Below are 26301 nucleotides of genomic sequence, written 5' to 3' on the forward strand. Positions count from 1 at the left end.
ATTATGAAGATAGAGAAACTGACCCTTGTGACTAGTCTTCGAATATTTTTTGAAACAAAATTTAATTTGTATAAACATTTTGACTTTTTAAGGAAGTGGACTAAGTACAAGAAAAAGGAACAAAAAAAGTCCTACAATATTCAATATTGGATTAACAAAAGATTAATGGATTGATTATAAAAAAATTTGGACAATAAAACTTTTTTTTCATATAAACAATATTGTATCAAACGATAATAAGATGACCCTAGCTTGCACACAACATTTTTTGAACGTTCATCTAACGTAATATGGATGTCATGGACTTTAGATGAATGTTGAAACAACGTTGTGTGTAGACTTGGGAATGTAATATACAACACTAAATAATATAGTTCAAAGTGACCGTACACAGTATTTAGTACAAGCAGTATGGGTGGGACAAAGAAACTACCTTGGTGGAGACAAAAGTTCGAGGCTGCTTTTAGGTTCCAACTAGTCTAGCATGCTAGACGACTTAACTCAGTAAGAAATAGGAAGTAGAAAACTTGACAGGAGCATCAATATATTTTAACCATATCCCGACATAAAAATTTCCCGCTTTCATCAAAAACGTTATAAACGACTGGATTCCCAGTCTAGGTTCCAACATATTTAATCTAACCTTAACGAACCGATGTAATTTTTATGTCATAGGTAAGTGACCCAAAAAGTAACATTCTTTAAATTCAACAAATCGTATCTAAAACCGTGGTAAAGCTCGAGTCCTTTTATCCGGAAATTGTCAGTAACATGGTACTCTTTGAGTAGAATATTCAGTTTTAGATAGCATATTTCAAATAGCCTGAGAAACTTACAAATAATAAAAACGTTTCACATCATCTTTTTAACCAATCAAATGTGTACAATCACTTCGAAACAAACTATGGAACACACTAAATGAATATTTATACCAACAACATTTAAACCAACCCAATTTAAGGTAAACTTCTCAATCGTTTCAATGTCAAATACTATTATCGTGATAAGGAGATATGAAACGTTTAAACTTAATTCGAGATTTCCAAGCTAAAGGGCATCAGATTTTGTCACAAAGTCGTTTTTCCAGGAGGGAGGGAGGGGGTAGCAAAAAATCATCTAAATCTACACAAATTCCTTCTCCGGGGGGTATAAATACCGTTGTCTGGGGGTTAATCACCAATAAATATTTCCTCATTTAATTGTTTTTAAGGAAGAGTCTATTTAGTGGTGCTTTGGGTGTAAGGTTACAGGCAACCAGTGAATATCCAAATTCACTGCATGGAATTTTTTGAGTGAAATGATAATTAGTATTTTACGATTCATTCGACATTGGAAGTAACCATATAATTTTGGTTTTAAAAGTTGTCATTAAAAAAAACTTAGGTTTTACGTTTAGAAGGTTAGTATAAAAATAATTTAAACAAAAATACTATTTATATTATATACCCACGGCCAAAATAAAAATGAGAATATGGTTAAAGATTTTCAGCATATCAAAAACTTTCCTTGCTATAGAGAGGCCCCTTACTTCCATTATTAAAGAAAGCTATTTGATTCATATTATCTAAAGTTAGCTTAAAAAAAGATTAGCTCTGAAAACCGTACAATTTGAGTAACTCAGCCAAGAAGCAAAACTCAAAAATCGTGACTTTTCAGAAATACGATTGAAGATTATAAATCGAGTCGTTTCAAGTATCGACAACATAATAATCGATATAAAGATTTACTGAGAAAGATTAGACTTTTTGGCTTCTGATGCGCGTATCAATCTATCCATCAGAAATCGTTTGTCTCTTCCCTCCTGTAAAGAAAAAAAAGGTGAACAAGTTAACATTAACCCTGCCAATTTGAAATCGATGAAAATACAAATCGATAAATAATAATAAAATCGGTCATACAATTAACCAGGAATGACATGATTTTTCGTGAAATTTGGGATTAATACCCCTCGTATCATTACTAATACGAATTGTCTAAGTGTTGCAAAGCGTTCCAGATCTCATACAAGTTGCAAGCAATATAGAGGTGTCGGACAGGGGGTGACACTCGCTTAAAACACCACCCACGATAACCTCAGCAGCACAAGGAAAGAGGAGGTAGGCGGAAACTAAGCTAGAATCGCGGGGAGGCGATATGATGTAGAGCCCTAGAGTCACGTATTTGCATAAAAAAATCTATTGAGTCTAGACGTAAAACTCAACATTTTCTAATGCAAATCTTTATTTATTTGAATCTGTCTTTAGTTCGAAAATGAGGGTCCCTCAGCCAAAAAGTCACAAAAGACTCTACAGTTGAATCTCGCTAATCCAACTTCGAACGGGGAATCTTATTTGTTTGAATAACAGAGAGATTATAGAAAGTATTTTAAGAGGGTTTCTCCCTGACGGGAACTGAGAATAAGATCGAAAGATCCGAATAAAAGAAGTTCGAATTAGAGAGAGTTGATTGTACTTAAGTGGATCATTCTCTCTCTAATTCGAAGAAAAATTCAAGAATCAAGAAGTTTCAAGAAACGGAGCCAAATCAGAAAAAAGTAAGAAAATAGGTAAAGTGTGGTCGTTACTAACCATTATGAGTTGATCTTTAAGCATATGGATCATCTTTTCATGAGCTTTTGTCATCGCATAGTAGTAATATAACAATAAGCTGAAATAAAAAAGAACAAGTCAGCTTAGCTAAATCATGATGATGTATAAATGTGCTTAAGAAAGAAAGTCAACAATCTTAGCTAGCTCAAGCCTGTACCAAACTGAACGTCCACGGACAATTTTCGCAGTTCTTTTACGCAAAGAAAGATTTTGTTACAGGCTATGCTCGCAACATTTAGTACTGATTGTATAAATCATCTAAACGGGAGAAACGTTGCATTCCTCGCAAAGTTAAACCTTGTAAAACATGCCGCAGGACCTTTCTCCTTCTACTATTGCACTCATGTATCAATGATGTTGACCCGGGCGAATGGAAAATTTATTTGCCAAGTGAATCACAACACTGAGTAGAAATTGAAGGACACGAAAGTCAAGGCTGATACTTGGATCGGATTAATCTTCGCGAGGTTCAATTTCGCGAGCAAATAAAGTCGCAGATATACCGTTGTTTTTTTTTAGTTTACCATCTCCGCATTAAGATTCTTGTCAGCTCTCCGGAGTCTTTCCACTATTCTTCCCGGGATAACCGGCATGAGATCAGATGAGATTAGAAAGGATTTATTTCTAATGGTACGGAAAATCTTGTGTTTACTCACAAAACTGCCTAATCTGCCAAAACTAATTTTTCAACTACCCGGAAGTGCTGGTCTTTTTCTATGAGACTCATTTTTACGAAAATGGCAAAAATTAATTGAAGTAATCACTACACTATTTCCTAAAAAAGACCAAAAAATATAAACTTACAATATGATAATGAACATGGGGAAAATGAAAGCAGTAGTTTTAATGAAATCAATGATCCCACCAATCCAAGATGGCCATGAATCAATGGTCCTACCAACAACATCCATCATCTCATAATCGGCAACACAACCAACATTTCTGAGAAGAACAAGAAACAGTTTGAAGTTTATTGAAGTTCACTCTTCGGTTATACTAGCCTGTACTAAACTCGGAAAAAGACTGCAGAGCACGGTTTTTTACAGTTAGCACCATTCCGTATTCAAAAGTATTGTTTTTGTTTCCTCTGCGATGGAGTAATGTTCTATTTTTAGTACACGTTTTCTTATAAGAACATGAAAAGATTTTAAAGCCTTCGGATGTTCATAATTTTTGAACATTAAGCCTGAATATGTGCTTAGCTTGTTCTAAATATTTTGGCCATGGAAGCTTTATGTTCTTATATAGTTTATTCTTCAGTGGTTAAAGCAAGGTATGAGATGGAAAATGGATTTAACCAAGCAAAATAGCACATATTCTTAAAATTTGGTGAATTCACTGATTTTGAGACGGAAAAACCTTCTTATAAACTTTACTGAGACGGAAATCCGCCTGGCACGGAAGAACTTTTAACACTTCTTGTAAAAAAAAAACGGGTATGCAAACTCCTACTCATGTTCTTATAAAAAACGTGTATACGTGTCCTCCTTATGGAACGTGATTTCGAAAATTTAAGTTTTAATCCCACTACACAAGAAGTAAAATCTCGAAGATGATGTCACTCATTGATTTTGTTATTTATTATACAAGAGATAAGTTGATTACACGTTTCTTTTATAAGAATATCCAAAATTTTTGAAGCCTTCAGATGTTTTTAACTTTTCGGGTTTAAAGCCTAAAAATGTTCTTAACATGTTCTTATTTTCAGCATTTGTTGAGTATTTTTGTTCATTTTCTTGAGAAAACAGAGCCCACGAAGCCTTAAAATGTTCTTAACTTGTTCTTAAGATCTTGGCCACCGAAGCCTTATGTTCTTATATAGTTTGTTCTTATAAAAAAAAACGTGTATTGAACTTAAAAGTAGTTTGCCTAATAATTATTGTCATAAACCCTTATAATTGTCGTTGAAACAGAAAGACAAGAGTTGTTCTTACTTGAATGGACCACAACATGAAGTTTTTATCCTGAAAAAGAGAACATAAAAACATAATGTGCTATTCCAGAAAAAGTCTGTACTCCCTATGTTGAGGAGTTGCGAGAGTTTCTTGTTGACGATGACTTTCATTATTATCGAATAATACACCCCTGTGTCACAGACCCGCTGGGGCCCCAGCTTCACTGGAAAATTTGACACAAATTTCGTCCCCGGTGGGAAAAATACCCTAGAATTTCAGCCACGCTGAGAAATTGACTTTGATTTCATTCCTATTCAAAATTCATTGCTTATAAATTGCACTCCAAAATCATCCCCACTGGGTTATTTAACCTTGGAACAATAGAGTTTTTATCCCCATTGAGATTTTAATCAATATTTTTATCCCCGCTGTAGGAAAAAGTTTCACCGGGCCTGTGAGACAGGGGTGTAATAATGGAACGTATCGAATAAGAAAAAGTCGAACTAAAAGAGTGTCAACTGTATTACTGAGTGACCCAGATAATCGAATTGGAAATAATTGCAACTGATAGCAGTATTTCGATCTGATTTTATCATCTGTAAACGATTCTAAGGAGAAAACGACTGAAACCTTATCTGGTGGAAAACATTAGATAAACAACCATTTGGACGTCTTTATAACATCCAAATAACGGTATATTGATGGTAGCTAGAATTGAACATACCTTGTGAGTCCCCACCCGACAGCGAATGAACATAAGAGGAAAGTTAACAGTAGAAGAAGAGTGAAGAAATAATTGGATCTCGCTCCTTGATAAGGCTGTGATGATGGTTTGCAGTTCAACATCAAACTGATCTGAAAATGATGTGAAAAATATGAAACGGATATGATACTATACGAAATATAGCTGTTTTTAAATCAACAAAATTTCATCTTTTGCTTTAAATATTTTGGCTTGATGAATTTCCTCGGACTTGCTTTTATTCTTTATGAAACGGATGATTACACAAATTTTTACAAAGCAAATCCAATTTTTCGTGTCAGGGCTGGGGTTGCTTAGCATTCTAGCTCATTTTCTGAAACATTTTCTTTGATCACCCCTGATATCATATCACACTGCATGAAATATATGTCTTTCCAGATTCTTGTCCTTGAAAACTTAATGTTTTCGAACGTACGATTGCGGAAATATCGATTTTTCCTTACAATTTTAAGAAAAGTTTCTTTTTCTTTAAGTTCTTGAAAAAAGATAATCTTTAAATATTTCTTGCTTCGAAAAAGTGGGTAATTTCTTTTGTCGTTTTTCATTAAAAAGGAAATATTTCATGTTTCCAGATTGACTATCTTTTCTTCGTTTGTATTTCAAGAAAATATAAAGTTTTCGTCTTGAAATTTAAACGAAAATATTTTTCATGAAAATATCAAATTTTCATGCCGAATTTATCGAAAATACAATCATCAAATACAATAAAAAAAGGTAATAATTTCGTTTTTAAAGAACATTATAATCTCTACGTCGGGATAAAAGTAAGGAGCAGATTTTCTTGCAGCTGATTTGGCAAAAGTAAAATAAATATTACAATTTTATGGGAGCAAGATGTTCTTTAGGATTGATCTCTTGATTGACAAGATTATGTTTTAATTAAAAAATATTATATTGTCCAATGACCCCTGTGCCTGTTAGCGTGATGACAGGAAAAAGAAGAGGTGTCCTCTGTTGACCAAACTAGGTGCCGCTTTTCTTTTTCGCACCTTAGAATTAGTAGTTTTAAGGCGAAAGGAGAAAGAAATGTCCTACATCTTTTACTTTGTTTCGTCTCCAGTCATCTCCGCTATTGCACTGTATAAACTTTCATCCCAATAGTGGGAGAAGCTCCACCGGGGCTGTAACACTGTGACAGGGGTGTAATTAGCTCTCTTTGTACTCTATGATATACAGATTTTTCAAATTCTAGATTTTTCTTTTAAATCTTTAATTTTGACAATAAAGTCAGATCAACAACTGTTGAAAGTGCAAACCACACTTCGCGCAACCACACTTCGCGCAACCTCAGCATTATTTGCATCATTTGTAGGCCAATTTTGTAAAATTTGTATCACTACTTTTAAAGAAACTCTCAATACATCCCTGTCTCACAGCCCCTGTGGAACTTTTTCCCACATGGAACCATAACCCACTGGAAAATTTAGCAAAAACTTCATCCTCTGATGAAAAATACCTTATCATTTCAGCCCCACTGGGAAATTGACTTTGAATTCATCCCCATATAAAAATTATATTTAAGAAATTGCGTTCAAAAGCATCCCACTATATTTTTGAACTCAAAAAGTATATAAATTCTATCCTCATTGGAATTTTGAAAGAATTGTTTATCCAACTGCGGCGGGTCTTGACACAGGGGTGTCTCAATGGAGTTGAGTAAATACAATTGATTTTAATGCATTGTATGCAAAAATTTTTTTTTGATTTTATACGCATTAACATAAAATTGTTAACTCATTAATTCATTATTAACATAAAAGTTTTAGGTGAGGCTATAGCGGGCTATAGCTGAAAATTTGCCTGAATTTATTCTTGGAAATTTTTAATCTTTACAAAAATACCGGTAAAATCTATTCATCGATACGTTTACTCGTGTTAGTTTAAAAGTTTAAAACATTTTCTACACATTTTGTCAATCTACTAAAAAAGCTTTACAAATCCTCCCCTTCTTGGCTTTGAAGCATTGTGCTTTAGCATCTTCACCAGATTTTCTATAACTAGACTAATTGGAGATGTTTAGAAACGATTTTTGTTTTAAGGGCTGGAAACTGGATATGCTCAAATTAACTTTCTTCAAATTCATTATACATGACTTTAAAGCTTTCATTTCATTCCATTTTGAGATTATTTTTAAAATTTTGTGTTTTTGTAAAACTTGCAAAACTTTTCAAAATCTTTCAAAGATATTTTATTTAAGTCTTAATCTCGATTTACTTCATTATAGTTGACAAAAGTAATGCGAGGCAATTTTTACTCCTTATATATTTGAATCAAATGCAAGGGTGTTTTGTAGAAGGAAAGAAGAACAATTTATTTGAGGCATTCTTTCATAAAATTAAAATAGTATAATCCTTCGACAGCTACCTTTGTTTCGTTTGAGTTTTTTGAATGTATGGCGATTCACTGTTTTGGGCCTCGCAGCGTTTGTGACGCTTTGCTTACGGCTAGTAGGTTGCATTTAAGCCTGTATTTTACATTATAGATAGCATAAAATTTTTAGATGTATTAGATATTTTGCAAATCAGCCAAAAATAATTTTTATGGTCAGTGAGTTTGACGAGTTTTACATACAGAACAAATCAGGAATGTATATAAAAAGAAACCACTTCGATTTTGATATTTCATGGATATACATTTTTTTATAAGAACATCCAAAATTTTTGCCTTCGGAAATAAGCCTAAAAAGTGTGCTTAACATGTTCTTATCCCCCCCAGTTTTATGAGTATTTATGGCCATTTTCCAAAGAAATCGGGTGTTTTTGAGTTCCCAAAGCCTTGAAATATTCTTAACTTGTTCTTAACATTTTGGTCTTTTAAGCCTTATGTTCTTATATAGTTTGTTCTTATAAAAAAACGTGTAGTATTAAGTTTTTGCGTTAACTAATTCTCGTAAACTTTGGGCAGTGGTGTGTACGAAGAGCTCCTAAAAACAGTTCAATTAATTAAACTTGTTAAAATTTAACTCGAATGCTTTAACTTTATGGAAGAAAAGAACGATTCGTAGTTTCTCTTTTTTGGCGATGTTTGAAAGGCTGAAAAATTTGTTCGGCGGTTTCATCAAAAAATTACAATTAACTGTTTGAACTGAACAACACCAATTCCCTTTGGGACCCTGTGTTAACATATTTATAATTGTGGAGAAATTACGATATTTTCAATTGCAGTCCAATTAAGTCTCTTATAGAAAAATGTTGATAAAGAGATTTTAATTTGCAGAAATTAAAAGAGGGAAAGAAATTTGATTTGTCACGAAATCTTGTAATATGCTTTCACACGAACTTTACAGTGAAACAAGTAAAGACTTGGCGATGAATATGCGTCAATAATGCTAAAGAGGCCATGCAATGATCATGTAAGTACTCACTCGTTCAAGTTATTTTTGAAATAACCTGTCTAAAACGCGTAATTTCTTTTTTGCTATTATCAGTGCGACACAAACAGCCATATAAACAAAACTCAACATTCTCACAAAAGTTGTCTTTTTGATTTCCCAAACATTCGTCTCAAGCGTTCCCTTCCACAATAATTTATGTAATTGCAATTGCGGTCAGTCCACAGTCGGCTTCAACATATACACGTGTTTTTATTTACGTGACCGAAGTGCCTACTAAAACAATCCGGGGGTAAATAGTGAAGCAACACAGCAGATTATTCGTAAGTATCTTTTGGCATTGACAATCAAATACAATATATTATACTATATTTCCTTAATTCAAAAATCAAAAATTCATTTTTCATTCTCGAAAAATAAAAATAAAAGAATAATGAATTTGTAATATTACATACTAAGACGCCCCCGTCTTTTACTCTCATTTAATTTCCAATCTCGGCACGTGCAAAACGCCCGCCCGCCCAATATCCACCCAATCAGCTTAAATTCACTTTAATTGTCCTTTGACATTCAAAAAATTGTATTTAAAAATTCTGAATTTATAATAATTACAAAAAACAAAAAGTTTGATACTTCATTAGTGAAATATTCAATAAATTCCTGGTTTCAATTTTCGGTGGGCGTTCTTCTAGGGCTTCGTTTTTATCGCGCAATTTTTGCGTCACGCAAACTTTCTCGGCCGCTCGTAATAATTATACATTGCCAAATTTGGTTCTCCATTGTCGAGTCAGGGTCGATGGTGACGTCACCTAAGCATAAAAAAGAAAGGATTTCGTCAGTTTTATGCATATATTAATTTGCGAGATATTCTATTCGCCGCGCGAGCGCACTGTTCGTAGACTAGTCGGAGTACTTTCTTTTACTCGCGGGATTGATGGTAACTTTTCATCTTCGTTATTTTTAAAATGAAGCACAACCGAAAAAAAACGAAACTTCAGAAAGTTGCGTATTTCCAGTGAGTAGACGACTCTGACAATTAACAAAATTGATGATGATGATTTTTTTTCGGTCAGGCCAATGTCTCGTATTGGGGGTTCTAGTCTTGAGCCCAAAGCCTACGCAGGATTGCCGCGTTTGGGTAAACGAGACAAAACTCTAAAAAAGCTGGTGTTTTGACGCGCTTCCGTGCTCTCGAAATATCGCGGTTTGAGACGCACTGATTATGTTTTTTTGTAATCTTCAAGTCATTTTGGATTTTTAAATCGAAGTAACGAAAGTGCCAAATGAATTTCAAATTTTGAAATTTGAAAAGAAGTAAAAATTTTCAAATTTCAAAATTTGAAAAATGAAAAATACAAAAAAATTTTGATTTTCAAATTTTCAAATTAAAAAAATTGTTTATACCCCAATCGACGTAATAAAAGTGCCAAAAGAGGTTTTTAAATTTTAAGTATGAATAAATTGGGCTATTCCATTTTTAAACTGTACAGGGGTATTGACGAAATTTACAAGGGGGGCCTAAGCCTTGATTTTCCAAGGGGTTTTTGTTCCTTTTTCAGCTTTTCCAAGGGGGTTATTCAAGGTTTATAGGGGGTTCTCCCCTCATAAACTGACATCAGTTGTTTTCCAGCCCTTTTTCACAAAATTTAGTTTTCCAGAGGGTTTGTATCCCAATTTCCAGGGGATAATTTGCTATTCAATATTTCCAGGGGGGCTAGTGAAAAAAGTTCGTCAATACCCCTGTATAATTTTTTTTAGAATAGCCCATTAGAAGGTTAGCAATCTGTGTTGACGTCAACAGGAGGTACACTAAAAGTGCAATAATCACCTAAAGCCCTGCAATTCGAGTGATTCTATCTTTGAGAGAATTGATTGGTTGATTAACGTCACGTGACCCGTCAATAGACTTTTTGTTCCTAGTATACAGAAGTGTGATTTGCACACACTGTAACATCATAATTTGACCTTAAGAACGTTTAGGTAATCAACTTTACCATATAAGGCAAAGAAACCACGTTATCGGTTTAGAACGATGTTTACTTTCGACTAATATAGCCTAATATCTGAGACAATAGGCAAAAAACAGGTGGATATTTTGTCCCTTCAATTTCACGAATATGTTTTTTCAAAGATAATTCTATTAGTTTGCTTCTTAAATTTCAGATAAATGAAAAAAGTGTGACAAATATAATTTTTAAAAGTTAAACCTTTAATTGGCACTTTTATTACAACGAGCTTTGTCCAATTTTAAGCAATACTAAAAATTTTCTATTTTTCATTTTTCAAATTTTGAAATTTGAAAATTTTTACTTCATTTTAAATTTCAAAATTTGAAAATCATTTGGCACTTTCGTTACTTCGATTTTTTTACTAGTTATTTTCAATTTAAAGTTCAATTCAATTTTCAATAAAAATAAATAGACAATTAATCTGTTTGATAATCCTGGTTTAAAAAGTAGAGTATAATTTTTATCATTTTCTCTCTACAGAAAGTCGAAAAACGTATCGCGAGCTCGGCGGTGGGAGCCGAAACATCAATTCTGTGCAATGTCAAAGACGTGTGGAGAAAACTTATCACAAAATGAACATCGTCTCATCAGAAGACCAAGAAATAAATGGTATTAAGAAAAAGAAGTAAAGATGATTGTTCGACAACACAACCAAAGAAACATCTTCAATACTTCAATGAACGAAGAATCGGAGATCCCTCGGGAAAAGAGGCACGATATACAACTGAAGGAGTAATTGTTTTACTTCTTTTATTAATTAGTTCATCATTTTTTATACGAATACAATTTCTTGAACCGTAACCTAAATCTTATTTCTTAAATTCGAAAAATGCTTTACAATGTCAAATTTTGTCAGAAATATCCCCCAACCCTATAAGCTCCTTCTATACCACATCAATTATTGCCATTGTTTTAAAAATTATATATAATAATTATCTTACATTATCTTATTAATTTATGTCATTTTATGTAAATAAGGCATACTTTAGATTTTTAGCACAAGAATTATGAGTACATAGATATTAATATGATTTTTTTAATATTGACTTTAATTTTAAAGAAGAAAATCATCCAAGAATATTTAATAATTCAATATCTTATCGAATTTAATCTCGCGACTAATTGTCGCTACAGTAACCAGAAATTTAATGTTTCCATATTAGAAGTTTTTTACCTTTTCAATGTTATGAAATGAGGCGGATCAAGTATTTTTTTAAGCTAGAATATATATTCCCAATAACGAAACGTTGGTTATTTCTGGTCTAGACATCTGCATCTTTTCGAAAATGCGTAAATAATAAATTGTTAATCTTTCCTTTCATTAAAAGAATTTCGTTATTTTTTTTACAAAAAAGGTTCGTCTTTTCTCAATTTTGTATTTAACATTTCCATGGACAAGAAAACAAGTAAAAGTGAATCTTCACTACGTGGAGAAAGTCTAATATTTTTACTTCAGAGAAAAGTAGTACTTTTCGTGGCTACAAATGTGATCATTTTGTACATCGAAAAGTTAATTATGTCGATATTTAGAAAATTTAAGCTTTTCGAGAAATAGTGAAGATTCACTGTTACTTGTTTTCGCACAGAAGAAAATTCAATGATTTCAAAACAAGAAAATTGAGAGAAAAGTTAACTTTTCGTCATATATCTTGCGTTAGAGAAGACAACTTTTCATGCAAGAAGCTTTTACTTTACGAGATAGTGAAAAAAATGTGGTTAAAATGTACACCGCATTTCGGATGGCTGTTTGAATCTAGAACTCTCTTTATTTTCGCGTTTTATATTCTGCTGGTAGATCTCTGGCATTTGTATGAAAACTAAAGCCGCGCAACCTAAGTAGGAAATAAATGGATTTGAGTCCTAAATGGGACTTTCTAATCTCGCTTTCGGGTTTTACCTTATTGAGAACCACTTTTCTTCAAATATAAAGCTCTGAATTGAAAAGAACCACTGACCTTTTTATACCCTGGATCAAGTTTCTCAATCCCGGCCAAGCAAAACCTTTGATCGGAGTTTTTTGAAAAGTGGTACCCTAATGACGGCATTACTCAATAGCGGCGTAAATGCATCGAAAGCGCTAGATCTACTTTCCCTCGAAAACTTTTGATGATGTAGCCCTGTTAGACGTTAATTTTTAACACTGCAATGGCTTATTTACGGGTACCAATTCAAAAAAAACTTCGATCAAAGATGGCGGATATAGCTTGGTCAAGGGATATATAAAGGTCAGTGAATATCAACCCACTAACAAACAACAGTATACCTTTTTAACATAGAATAATATGAAGAGTTTTATGATACCAACCACAGGGATAAGCGGTGCAAAGAAGGTTCCAATCCTGTAGAAAGTAGAATGAGTTGTTGTAGTTTGAGTTGAAGTTAAAAAGGATTAGTAAGTCAGTCTGTGACCACAGTCGGAGACGACCCGAAGGCTTCTCTTTCGATAGTTATCTACCCGAAGCTAGGAGAGGGCGCCACTCTTTCTCCCTGGATTGCTCCACTTGCCCTTGATCCTTCTCCTAATTGCTAAGCATCAAGCAGAGAGGCATCAAGTACCATTTTGAGAATCTTTGGTATGACTCGACCCACAACTTGAGAACCGTAGCCGGATGCTCTGCCACTGCATAACGGTCGCTTGGCTCTTAAAGGGGCGCTAACGAAGAACCCACTACACTACGGTCGGTAAGGATTAAAAGACTCGCTAACCTCTAGAAATCATAAAGGTAGAGGTTATGGAAGAGATCTTTAGGAAAAAGAAATTTCGTATTTACCGGATCTTTCGGTATATGGTCCGCGGAAGTGAAGAAAAAAAAAAGTTTTTTTGGACTCAGACAAGCTCATTTATGGACTGTTGATTTCGATACAACAATTTTAAGTTTTTTTCTAGCTCAAATTTCTTAAATTTACCACTACTGTCAAAGACATGGGCGTTTCCGTAAAAAATATATTACGTCATAAATATGTAGGGAAAATAGATTACCATATTAGTGATTGACCGTAAACAAGTTCCAACACATTTTTTGGGATCTGGAATTCCTGCATACCAATTTTCTCTCCCAAATTACATCCGCATCCCAAGTAACGATAGATATATCTACAAAAAAGAATGATCATATACTTAGGTTACTACTTATACAATAGGTGAATTTAGAGTCGAGGAAATATTTTCCCCCTAAGTGTTCGATTTATGGAAACTCCACTGCATTTTGTTATATGATACGCTTTTCGTGCACTTTATGTCCCTTTAACGACTTCAAATACAATTTTTTTATAAAAAATGCCAAAAAGAACAATTTAAGGATAATGCGGAGCCTCGATTAGCTCCGTTTTAAGAAAATTGAAAGTGAAATTAGTAAAATCAGGATATTAAACCTAGAATCGGTGACAAAATACTTGGCACAAAAGGGAAATCCACCGGGAAGCTTTGAAACCAATCGATTTGCAAGTGCTTTAAAGTAGGTTCGAAGGGTAGAGTTTTAACGCTTTTGATCCAAAAGTTCAAAAATGGTCCAGTAGGGCTTGAAATATAGCCTAGAAACCAATAAATCCCTCCCAGAAATCAAGATGAAGGCCCGAAATTGACATTCTCGCTCGAACTTTTCGAAAAATGGTAAATTAGCCAAAAGTGCCAATATGTTTATGGCACTGATTGTGGAACACCTCCGTTTTAACTGGACTGGATAAGAACATTTTAAGACAAAAGAAACGAGAACAGCCGAGTCTCAACAAAAATTTTCTCATTCTTATATAAGTGCTTATAAAAAAATAGTTTACAATGTTCTTGTATGACAATAATTTGGAGACTGTCTCTATTACTAATAAATCCATAAGAAACACCAATAAATACAGTTGACTCTCGCTAATTCGAGCTTGAAGTTTAATTTGTTCGAAGTTCGAAATATAGTATTTTACAAGGGTTTACACTTAACGGGAACTTGTAACAATTGGTTCGAATTAATGAAAATTTGAATAAGCGAGAAATAGTCTAGTTCAATTCACATAATATACGATTTACTTGCTGAATAACCAATTCAAAAAACAGGGGGTTAAAATAATCGTTTTCTTGTATCATGATATAGTTCATAGACGATCCTTTTCGAAGTTGAGGAGTGTCTTCAAGGGTAGTAAGGGTTTCATGTATATGGATTGTGTTCTCTTTGTTAAATTTCATTGGTAATGAAGGTGGACCATTATAATTTTGACTTTTAGTAATTGGTAAGTGGATAACAATGATGTCATCCTTTTTTTTTTCTTCTTCTTTCATTTCTTTAATGAATTTTTCTGTTAACTGAGAACTTTTGTGGGTGGAGAATATAAAAGAATAATCGTATGGTACATAGATACGGTTAAATGTTGCGTTCAAAGATAATTTTTCAAAAACATCATTCCAAGTTTTGATGCTAGGCACACGATCACCAATAAATGTTTCCCAAAAGTACAAATTAATCCGTTTTGACGTTCGACATGTGACATTAGCATTACGCGAGTACCTTTTTTGCCAGTCGTACTGTGGATTGAACATAAGATCCATTAGTATTCGATGCAAGTGTGGGTCGAATGAAGGTGACCATCCCATATCATCTACTACAAGGTTTTCTTTTGGTATCCAAAATGTTATTGGTAGCTGAGTCCAAAGTGTTTCATAGACCGCGTTATTTAATCTCCATACCACAACGTCGATTTGTTTTTTCTCGTACATGTTTTGAGCTTGCTGGATCATTTTAAAATAATTATAAAACGACCTCATCGGGGATAGATTAAACACGAAAAAAAGAGTTTGCATATTATTATCGTTGTGATGACGTATATTTAACAAAAGCTCCAGCAAATCATTTCCGTCTGTTTGCGTGACTGTTCGCGTGACTGTTTGGAATTGGGTGTCGATAAATTGAGTGTAGTTCTCTTCACTTAGCCGAATTAAACGATTTTGTAATGGTGAGAATGCCCAAACTATAAAACAGGGTTCATACAACATTGACTTGACCAAATATCTCAACTGCACAGTAGAATCTTGCAAAGGATTTAATGCGGAGTTTGTTACGGGGTCATCTAATATATTTGGAATAATACTGACATTCCTGACTTCAAAGCATGTTGTAATTGTATGTCGAAAAGCCATCGATACTGGCAAACAAACAATAAAGCAAAGAAAACATATCGATAGACCAGCCATTGGTATCGACCTATACATTATCATTTGAATATTTTTTAAAGTTTTGAAAGAAAGCTCTTACAGCCACAGCGTACTCACTTGAGACTAGTAAAAAGATAATATCAACGAAGTTAAAAGTTAATTAGGTTTTTATAGATTACAAAGATTAAAAATTCTATTCTTTCAGCTATCTCTAAAGCCAAAGTTAATTACATCCACGATTCAACTAATTGATTTCTACTTACGCTCTTTTTCCATTAGAAAATTTGGTAAGAACAATGAGGCCCCCTTGAAATCTCAAAATTAACAAATGCTCTGACCTTGAAAATCTGATCAGTGGTAGATGCTCGAAGAGTTATAAAGCTTCATGAGAGGGAAAACGAGGACATGCTAAGGTATCATGACCAATAAAGTAGATACATTTGCCTCAAGAAAACTCATAGAAAAAACCCTAGCTTCCAGATCGTAATCAAAACGTTTCTCATTAAAAATCAAAAATAGAACTGATAGTCAGCAAAAGGAATTTCCCCGCAAAAAAACGTAGAGTAAACATTCTGGACTTTGATAAATATTTCCCCTTTGGAAAGTACCTGAAACAATAAAAAGTACTTTCCCCGCAAAAAAAAACGTAGAGAAACGGTTTGAACTTTGATCAATAATAACCCTTTCGAAAGTACCCGGAACAATAAAAAGTACTTTCCTCGCAGAAAAAAACGTAGAGAAAACATTTTTGAACTTTAACTGATAAATCACTCTCTGAAAAACACCTGCAACAAGTAAAAGTACTTCATTGTCAAGAAATCGTCTACAAATCACAATATGGGTCAGTTGAAAACGTTAGGTACCCACAATTTGGCACCCAAATTTTTGCTATAGGTAGTATAGCCAAATCTCTTAAATAGACGATTACGGACAAAATGGAGAAAAGCTCTTTTTTGTCAATAAATACCTTGAAAAGGAGAAACAACTAATGTTTTATAATGAATTGCTCAAAGACTTTTTGGGAGCCTTAGGCAAGTAGTCTACACAGTCGACAGCTCCAGTCTTTTAGGCTTTACTCTTGGTATATAGGCACTGATATGGGTGGCAACTAGTGACCCCAAACGGGAATTCGCTTTTTAAATAAAATTAAACATAATATCCGATGTAGCGATGTATCCGGAGAAATTCCATATTCAAAACAAGAGCAGTGCGCATATCCCGAAGAGTAGGAGTTTTACGCTCGAAACGAAGGAAGATAATAACGAAAAATTGTGAAAAACTGTAAAATAAAGATGTAAATTAAACATTTTTAGCTTTTTTAACCTTGAAAGACAACAACAGTTTTGATTGAATTTAAGTAAGAAGCAGTGCTCACTTAACTCACTTAACAAGTTTTCTCATCCCTTCAGTTAACAATGCTTAACAAACCTTACTCCATATTTCGAAATTTTCTTAACTCATCTCTCTGCTCAGACAAATTTGATTCCCCTTTGTTCGATTTATGGAAACTCCACTAAATTTTGTTATATGATACGCTTTTCGTGCACTTTATGTCCCTTCAACGACTTCAAATGCACTTTTTTTATAAGAGTGAATTTGCTAAAAAAATGCCAAAAAATAAGAAAAATTTAAGGATAATGCGGAGCCTCGATTAGCTTTTTAAGAAAATTGAGAGTGAAATTAATAAAATCAGAATATTAAACCTAGAATCGGTGACAAAATACTTGGCACAAAAGGGAAATCCACCGGGAAGTTTTGAAACAAATCGATTTGCAAGTGCTCTAAAGTAGGTTCGAAGGGTAGAGTTTTAACTCTTAGTTTTAACGCTTTGGATCTGAGCATCCAAAAGTTCAAAAATGGTTCAGTAGGGCTTGAAATATAGCCTAGAAACCAATAAATCCCTCCCAGAAATCAAGATGAAGGCCCGAAAGCGACATTCTCGCTCGAACTTTAATTTTCGAAAAATGGTAAATTAGCCAAAAGTGCCAATATGTTTATGGCATTGATCGTAGAACACGTCCGTATTAACTGGACTGGATAAGAACAATTTAAGACAAAAGAAATGAGAACAGCCGAGTCTCAACTAAAATTTACTAGTTCTTATAAAAAAATAGTTTACAATGTTCTTGTATGACAATAATTTGGAGACTGTCTCTATTACTAATAAATCCATAATAATCACCAATAAATACAGTTGACTCTCGTTAATTCGAAGTTCAATTTGTTCGAAGTTCGAAATATAGTATTTTACAAGGGTTTACGCTTAACGGGAACTTATAACAATTGGTTCGAATTAAAAAATTGAAAATTCGAATAAGCGAGAAATAGTCTAGTTCATTTCACATAATATACGATTTACTTGCTGAATAACCAATTCAAAAAACAGGGGATTAAAATAATCGTCTTCTTGTATCATGATATAGTCCATAGACGATCCTTTTCGAAGTCGAGGAGTGTTTTCAAGGGTATTAAGGGTTTTATATATATGGATTGTGTTCTCTTTGTTAAATTCCATTGGTGATGAAGGTGGACCATTATAATTTTGACTTTTAGTAATCGGTAAGTTGATAACAATGATGTCATCCTTTAGTTCTTCTTCGTACATTTCGTTAAAGAATTTGTCTGTTGGCTGATAACCTTTGTGGGTGGAGATTATAAAACGATAATTGGATAGTCCTACTCCATCATTGACATAGATACGGTTAAATGTTGCATTCAAAGATAAATTTTCAAAAATATCATTCCAAATTTTGTTGCTAGGCACACGATTAGCATTTTCCATCCAAAAGTACAAATTAATCCGTTTTGACGTTCGACATGTGACATTAGCATTACGTGTGTACCTTTTTTGCCAGTCGTACTGAGGATTTAACATAAGATCCATTAGTATTCGATGCAAGTGCGGATCGAACGGAGGTGATCCACTGATATCTTCTGCTATAAGGTTTTGTTTTGGTAGCCAATTCCAAAATGTTTCATAGAGCGCGTTTCCTAAACTCCATACCACAACGTCGATTTGTTTTTTCTCGTACATGTTTTGAACTTGCTGGATCATTTTAAAATAATTATAATACGACCTGATTGGAGATAAAACATTAAACACGAAAAAAAGAGTTTGCATATTATTATTATTGTGATGACGTATATTTAACAAAAGCTCCAGCAAATCATTTTCGTCTGTTTGCGTAACTGCTTGGAATTGGGTCTCGATAAATTGAGTGTAGTTCTCTTCGCTTAGTCGAATCAAACGATTTTGTACTGGTGAGAAAGCCCAAACTATAAAACAAGGTTCATACAGCATTGACTTGACCAAATATCTCAACTGCACAGTAGAATCTTGCAATGTGGAGCCTGGGGCATCTACATATGGAATAATACTGACATTCCTGACTTCAAAGCATGTTGTAATCGTATGTCGAAAAGCCATCGATACTGGCATACAAACGATAAAGCAAAGAAAACATATTGATACACCAGCCATTGGTATCGACCTATACATTATCATTTGAATACTTTTTAAAGTTTCGAAAGAAAGCTCTTGTACAGCCACAGCGTACTCACTTGAGACTATTAAAGAGACAATATATATCAACGAAGTTAAAAGTTGATTAGGTTTTTATAGATTACAAAGATTAAAAATTCTATTCTTTCAGCTATCTCTAAAGCCAAAGTTAATTGCATCCACAATTCAACTATTTGATTTCTACTTACGCTCTTTTTCCATTAGAAAATTTGGTAAGAACAATGAGGCCCCTTGAAATCTCAAAATTAACAAATGCTCTGACCTTGAAAATCTGATTAGTTGTAGATGCTCGAAGAGTTAAAGCTTCACGATCAGAGGGAAAACCAGGACATGCTAAGGTATCATGATATGGACCAATAAAGTAGATACATTTGGCTCAAGAAACTCATAGAAAAAACACTAGCTTCCAGATCGTAATCAAAACGTTTCTCATTAAAAATCAAAAATAGAACTGAGTCAGTAAAAGGAATTTCCCCGCAAAAAAACGTAGAGTAAACGTTTTGGACTTTGATCAATAATTACCCTTTGGAAAGTCCCTGGAAAGTACATGAAACAAACAATAACAAGGTACATGCTGAATGGACCTACCTGAAGATTGATGTAATAAGAGAATTGAAAAAATGAGAACAATAGTATGAAAATGCAGAATAATACGAGAACAAATCGAGAAATTCATGGAATCCGGCGATTCTCGGCTGTTCTGGCGATTATTAGAAAGTTCCTGTACCAAAATCAGTTTCATTGAAAATTGAACCGAAACATGCTTGATGGTGGGCATTGCTATTAATAATGTTTTTGAATGAAAAAACAACCAATTATAAGGAAAAAGTCTAATGAAAATCCAGAAAAACGGCGATTTCCGGCATATTTCCGGCATATTCGGCCGGAAAAAATTTTTTCTCAAAAATCGGACTCGGCCATGTTTTGGGCATTGTTAATACGCATCTATGAGCAAAAAATCAGAAGAAACTAATGATAAAATCTCGAGAAAGTGCCAAAAATCCAGTTTTTCCGGGATATTTCCGGCATTTTCGGCCGGGAAATTTTTTTTTCCGAAAATCGGGCACTGTCACATTTTGGGCATTGCCATTTTGCATCATTGTGCAAAAAATCTGAAAAAACTAATGAGCCAATCCCGAGAAAAGCTGACAACAGACGAACGAACGGAGGAACGGAGGAACGGACGAACGAACGTACATGGGTTAATTTAAAGGACTTCCACCGGGGTACCCGGAGGTAGGTCCAAAAAGTACTTTCCCCGCAAAAAAAACGTAGAGTAAACGTTTTGGACTTTGATCAATAATTACGACTTTGGAAAGTACCTGAAACAATAAAAAGTACACACTTTTTTTTATAAGAATGGTGTTTTTTCATTTCATCATGGATATTCTTAACTTTTTGGCGAAAATCATCCAAAAATATTCTTACGATATTCTTAGGTTAAGATCGAAATTGGCAATCTACAGGTTAAAATGCATTAAAAATGGCATTCTTAGGTTCAATTGCTAAATTTCATGATGGTGATATTCTTACCATATTCTTAATTTTTTGGCCATTTTCATCATGGACATTCTTATAAAGTGTATTCTTATAAAAAAAGCGTGTACTTTCCCCGCAGAAAAAACGTAGAGAAAACATTTTTGAACTTTAACTGATAAATCACTCTCTGAAAAACACCTGCAACAAGTAAAAGTACTTCATTGTCAAGAAATCGTCTACAAATCACAATATGGGTCAGTTGAAAACGTTAGGTACCCACAATTTGGCATCCAAATTTGGCTATAGTAGTATATCTCTTAAATAGACGATTAAATGGAGAAAAGCTCTTTTTTGTCAATAAATACCTTGAAAAGGAGAAACAACTAATGTTTTATAATGAATTGCTCAAAGACTTTTTGGGAGCTTTAGGCAAGTAGTCTACACAATCGACAGCTCCAGTCTTTTAGGCTTTACTCTTGGTCTATAGGCACTGTTATGGGTGGCAACTAGTGAGCCCAACCGGGAATTCGCTTTTTAAATAGGATTAAACATAATATCCGATGTAGCGATGTATCCGGAGAAATTCCATATTCAAAACAATGGCAGTGCGCATATCCCGAAGAGTAGGAGTTTTACGCTCGAAACGAAGGAAGATATAACGTACCCTATATCGCGAAAAACTGTGAAAAACTGTAAAATAAAGATGTATAAACTAAACATTTTTAGCCTTTTTAACCTTGAAAGATAACAACAGTTTTGATTGAATTGAAGTAAGAAGCAGTGCTCACTTAACTCGCTTAACAAGTTTTCTCGTCCCTTCAGTTAACAATGCTTAACAAACCTTACTCCATATTTCGAAATTTTCTCAACTCATCTCTCTGCTCAGACAAATTTGATTCCCCCCTAAGTGTTCGATTTATGGAAACTCCACTACATTTTGTTATATGATACGCTTTTCGTGTACTTTATGCCCCTTCAACGACTTCAAATGCACTTTTTTTATAAAAAATGCCAAAAAATAAGAACAATTTAAGGATAATGCGGAGCCTCGATTAGCTGCGTTTTAAGAAAATTGAAAGTGAAATTAATAAAATCAGGATATTAAACCTAGAATCGGTGACAAAATACTTGGCACAAAAGGGAAATCCACCGGGAAGTTTTGAAACCAATCGATTTGCAAGTGCTCTAAAGTAGGTTCGAAGGGTAGAGTTTTAACTCTTAGTTTTAACGCTTTGGATCTGAGCATCCAAAAGTTCAAAAATGGTCCAGTAGGGCTTGAAATATAGCCTAGAAACCAATAAATCCCTCCCAGATCGAAATAACCGATGAAATCAAGTTGAAAGCCCGAAATTGACATTCTCGCTCGAACTTCAATTTTCGAAAAATGGTAAATTAGCAAAAAGTGCCAATATGTTTATGGCACTGATTGTAGAACACCTCCGTTTTAACTGGACTGGATAAGAACAATTTAAGACAAAAGAAATGAGAACAGCCGAGTCTCAACTAAAATTTACTCGTTCTTATAAAAAAATAGTTTACAATGTTCTTGTATGACAATAATTAGTTTCTGTTACTAATAAACCCATAAGAATCACCAATAAACACGGTTGACTCTCGCTAATTCGAGCTTGAAAGGGAAGTTCAATTTGTTCGAAGTTCGAAATATAGTATTTTACAAGGGTTTACACTTAACGGGAACTTATAACAATTGGTTCGAATTAATGAAAATTCGAATTAGCGAGAAATAGTCTAGTTCATTTCACATAATATACGGTTTACTTGTTGAATAACCAATTCAAAAAACAGGGGGTTAAAATAATCGTCCTCTTGTATCATGATATAGTTCATAGACGATCCTTTTCGAAGTTGAGGAGTGTCTTCAAGGGTAGTAAGGGTTTCATATATATGGATTGTGTTTTCTTTGTTAAATTTCATTGGTGATGAGGGTGGAACATTATAACTTTGACTCATAGTAATTGGTAAGTGGATAACAATGATGTCATCCTTTTGTTCTTCTTCTTTCATTTCTTTAATGAATTTGTATGTTAACTGAGAACTTTTGTGGGTGGGGAATATATAATAATAATCGTATGGTCCAAAGACATAGATACGGTTAAATGTTGCATTCAAAGATAAATTTTCAAAAATATCATTCCAAATTTTGTTGCTAGGCACACGATCATTATTATGTATATACCAAAAGTAAAAATTAATCCGTTTTGACGTTCGACATGTGACATTAGTATTTCGTGTGTACCTTTTTTGCCAGTCGTATTGTGGATTGGACATAAGATCCATTAGTATTCGATGCAAGTGTGGGTCGAACGGAGGTGACCCAGTGATAACATCTACTACAAGGTTTTGTTTTGGTAGCCAATTCCAAAATATTTTATAGAAACGGTTTTTTAAACTCCATACCACAACGTCGATTTGTTTTTGCTCGTACATGTTTTGAGCTTGCTGGATCATTTTAATATGATCAAAATAGCTGTATATATTGAACACGAAAAAAAGAGTTTGCATATTATTATCGTTGTGATGACGTATATTTAACAAAAGCTCCAGCAAATCATTTTCGTCTGTTTGCGTAACTGCTTGGAATTGGGTCTCGATAAATTGAGTGTAGTTCTCTTCGCTTAGTCGAATCAAACGATTTTGTACCGGTGAGAAAGCCCAAACTATAAAACAGGGTTCATACAGCATTGACTTGACCAAATATCTCAACTGCACAGTAGAATCTTGCAATGCGGAGCCTGGGGCATCTACATATGGAATAATACTGACATTCCTGACTTCAAAGCATGTTGCAATCGTTTGTCGAAAAGCCATCGATACTGGCATACAAACGATAAAGCAAAGAAAACATATTGATGCACCAGCCATTAGCCTCCGTCTCAGAACGCGGTCAGAAAATTTTGCGGATAATTTCACAGCGAAAATGCATCCAGTGAAATGTGAGTAATGTATCATGATTCAAGTCGACTGACATAATTATACACATAATACATGTTACAAGTTCTGCCTACGGATTCTCAAGCTCGGCTATAATAAAACTATTACATGTTAGTAGCAGACCCGACTGACCAATGTTATGTAGCAGGTTGAAACATGAGTTTCTGCTGGAAGATGCCTTTGTTTTCAAGTTAATCTTTAAATAGAACAAACTGTGTGGTTTCTTTACTTCCAACCTACCAATAGTTTTGGAACACTCCATAATAAAGAAGATGGCTCTTCAGTGGATTGGCTTTCTGATACCCCATATAAACCATGTGCATGAAGTGAAGAGACATGATTTGTTGGTTTTTGTTTGATTTGTTTTACTCATATATCTCATGGCATGGGATAGCAAATGACTTTTCATGTATTGCTTGGCTCTACATATGATACCTCTAACGTTGAACACCTCCAGATTGTTGAAAAAAGCATTTTACGAGATAAGTTTCAATTATAATTTCATGGAAATTTTTTAATCGACAGATTTGGCTTTGCGTCAGTTTTGTTTGGTTGATGTTTTGGTATCATGATCATTAAAGCAATGAAATGCCACACAGTCACTCTACACATGATGCATCCAGCCATGATTGGTATCAGATGTTGGAAAAAAACATTTTACGAGAATTGTTGATAGAAATTATATATTGACTTATTTTTACAATTTTGGCGGTGTGGGTTTAGTTGGTTGATAATGTTTTACACTGTGGGATGGTTTTCAAAAAACTGTTATATTGATTGTTGTTTGATTACCAACAAAAAAGAGACCTTTTTTGATAAATACTTTATTTTTTTCATGAATCGAAAAAACCGTGTGGATAGTATGTCTTGTAGTAACCAATGCAGTGTCTGTTTTCAATTTTGAAAGCTCTATACAACTGAATGAAGCTGCTAGCTCTGTTTTTAAAACTTTGAGCCATGTTTTTTTCTTTGTTGCTATTAAAGATAGATTTTTAAATTGTCGTAATGTAAATTTATGGTAAAGTTTTAGTTTTTGAGTTTAGTTCATCAGTAGTACATACAGTAGTATTTTTTCAGTAATCCTTTCTTGTAAATATAGTAACATTTAACCAGACTCATTATTGCCCTCATCATATTCGAATTTGTATTTTTTTAGGACTGATAAGTACATATCATATTGTTAAACACCAAAAAAGCAAACAACATGCCAGTTCTTTTTGCTGTATGTATACTTTATTGTGTGCTTTGAGTTCTATTTTAATCAACCCTCTCAACTGCTGAAAACTATCATTTAGGAGTATAGAATGGGCTTCCATAGTACCATTTTCTCTAGGTATTTTGTGCAAATTTTCAACAAAGTAGACTTCTTGACTGTCCTTGTCCCTTATGTTAAAGTTGTTCTGATGGAGGACATTGCTATTTTTGGTAGCCTTCACATATCAATAAGGAGCTTTGGTGTAAATGTTTTTTCTGATGAAATCATACTAATCTGAAACTATTAGGCCTTTATGAACTTTCTAGAACAATAATCTTGAGAAACACTGGAAAAATAGAGGTTAGCATTCCCTGCCATAATTTCACAGATTTCCTCTGCTTTCTGCTTGAAAACGCTGTCGTATAGCCGAAAACGAAAGTGAAACTGTGAAAACGTCCGCAAATTCGGGCCCAGTCCTCTTCCGAGACGGAGGCTAATTGGTATCGACCTATACATTATCATTTGAATACTTTTTAAAGTTTCGAAAGAAAGCTCTTGTAGAGCCACAGCGTACTCACTTGAGACTATTAAAGAGATAATATATATCAACGAAGTTAAAAGTTGATTAGGTTTTTATAGATTACAAAGATTAAAAATTCTATTCTTTCAGCTATCTCTAAAGCCAAAGTTAATTGCATCCACGATTCAACTAATTGATTTCTACTTACGCTCTTTTTCCATTAGAAAATTTGGTAAGAACAATGAGGCCCCATTTTGACATTTCAAGAAAACTCATAGAAAAAACACTAGCTTCCAGATCGTAATCAAAACGTTTCTCATTAAAAATCAAAAATAGAACTGAGTCAGCAAAAAAACGTAGAGTAAACGTTTTGGACTTTGATCAATAATTACCCTTTGGAAAGTCCCTGGAAAGTACATGAAACAAACAATAACAAGGTACATGCTGAATGGACCTACCTGAAGATTGATGTAAAAAGAGAATTGAAAAATGAGAACAATAGTATGAAAATGCAGAATAATACGAGAACAAATCGAGAAATTCATGGAATCCGGCGATTCTCGGCTGTACTGGCGATTTTTAGAAAGTTCCTGTACCAAAATCAGTTTCATTGAAAATTGAACCATGCTTAATCGTGGACATTCTTATAAATGATGTTTTTGTTTGAAAAAAAACAAGACATGAAACGAAAAAATCCAATGAAAATATGCAAAAACGGAAATTTCCGGCTTTTTTGGCCGGAAAAAAATTGTTCTTAAAAATCGGACTCGGCCATTTTTTAAGCATTGTTATTACGCATCTTTGAGCAAAAAATCAGAAAATACTAATGATAAAATCTCGAGAAAATGTCAAAAAACCAGTTTTTCCGGCGTATTTCCGGCATTTTCGGCTGGAAAAAAATGTTTTTCGAAA

The 26301-nt window shown here is 33.8% G+C and overlaps 1 protein-coding gene across 1 annotated transcript in view; it reads right to left on the bottom strand.

The window, feature by feature from the left end:
- Positions 1–1453: 1453 nt before the first annotated feature.
- The window catches only part of LOC136804735 (transmembrane channel-like protein 7), a 33149-nt gene continuing 8301 nt past the window's right edge, over positions 1454–26301 (bottom strand). The window contains exons 5-11 of the mRNA XM_067061339.1: positions 13567–13680; positions 12850–12925; positions 5208–5338; positions 4523–4552; positions 3393–3530; positions 2568–2646; positions 1454–1801 (exon numbers count right to left, since the gene is read on the bottom strand). Coding sequence (XP_066917440.1) covers positions 1724–1801; positions 2568–2646; positions 3393–3530; positions 4523–4552; positions 5208–5338; positions 12850–12925; positions 13567–13680 — 646 coding nt within the window. The 3' untranslated portion in view covers positions 1454–1723. The remainder of the gene's footprint in view (positions 1802–2567; positions 2647–3392; positions 3531–4522; positions 4553–5207; positions 5339–12849; positions 12926–13566; positions 13681–26301) is intronic.

The sequence above is a fragment of the Clytia hemisphaerica genome, unplaced genomic scaffold, assembly GCF_902728285.1.
Source record: "Clytia hemisphaerica strain Z4C2 unplaced genomic scaffold, Clytia hemisphaerica genome assembly, whole genome shotgun sequence".
Classification (NCBI taxonomy): domain Eukaryota; kingdom Metazoa; phylum Cnidaria; class Hydrozoa; order Leptothecata; family Clytiidae; genus Clytia; species Clytia hemisphaerica.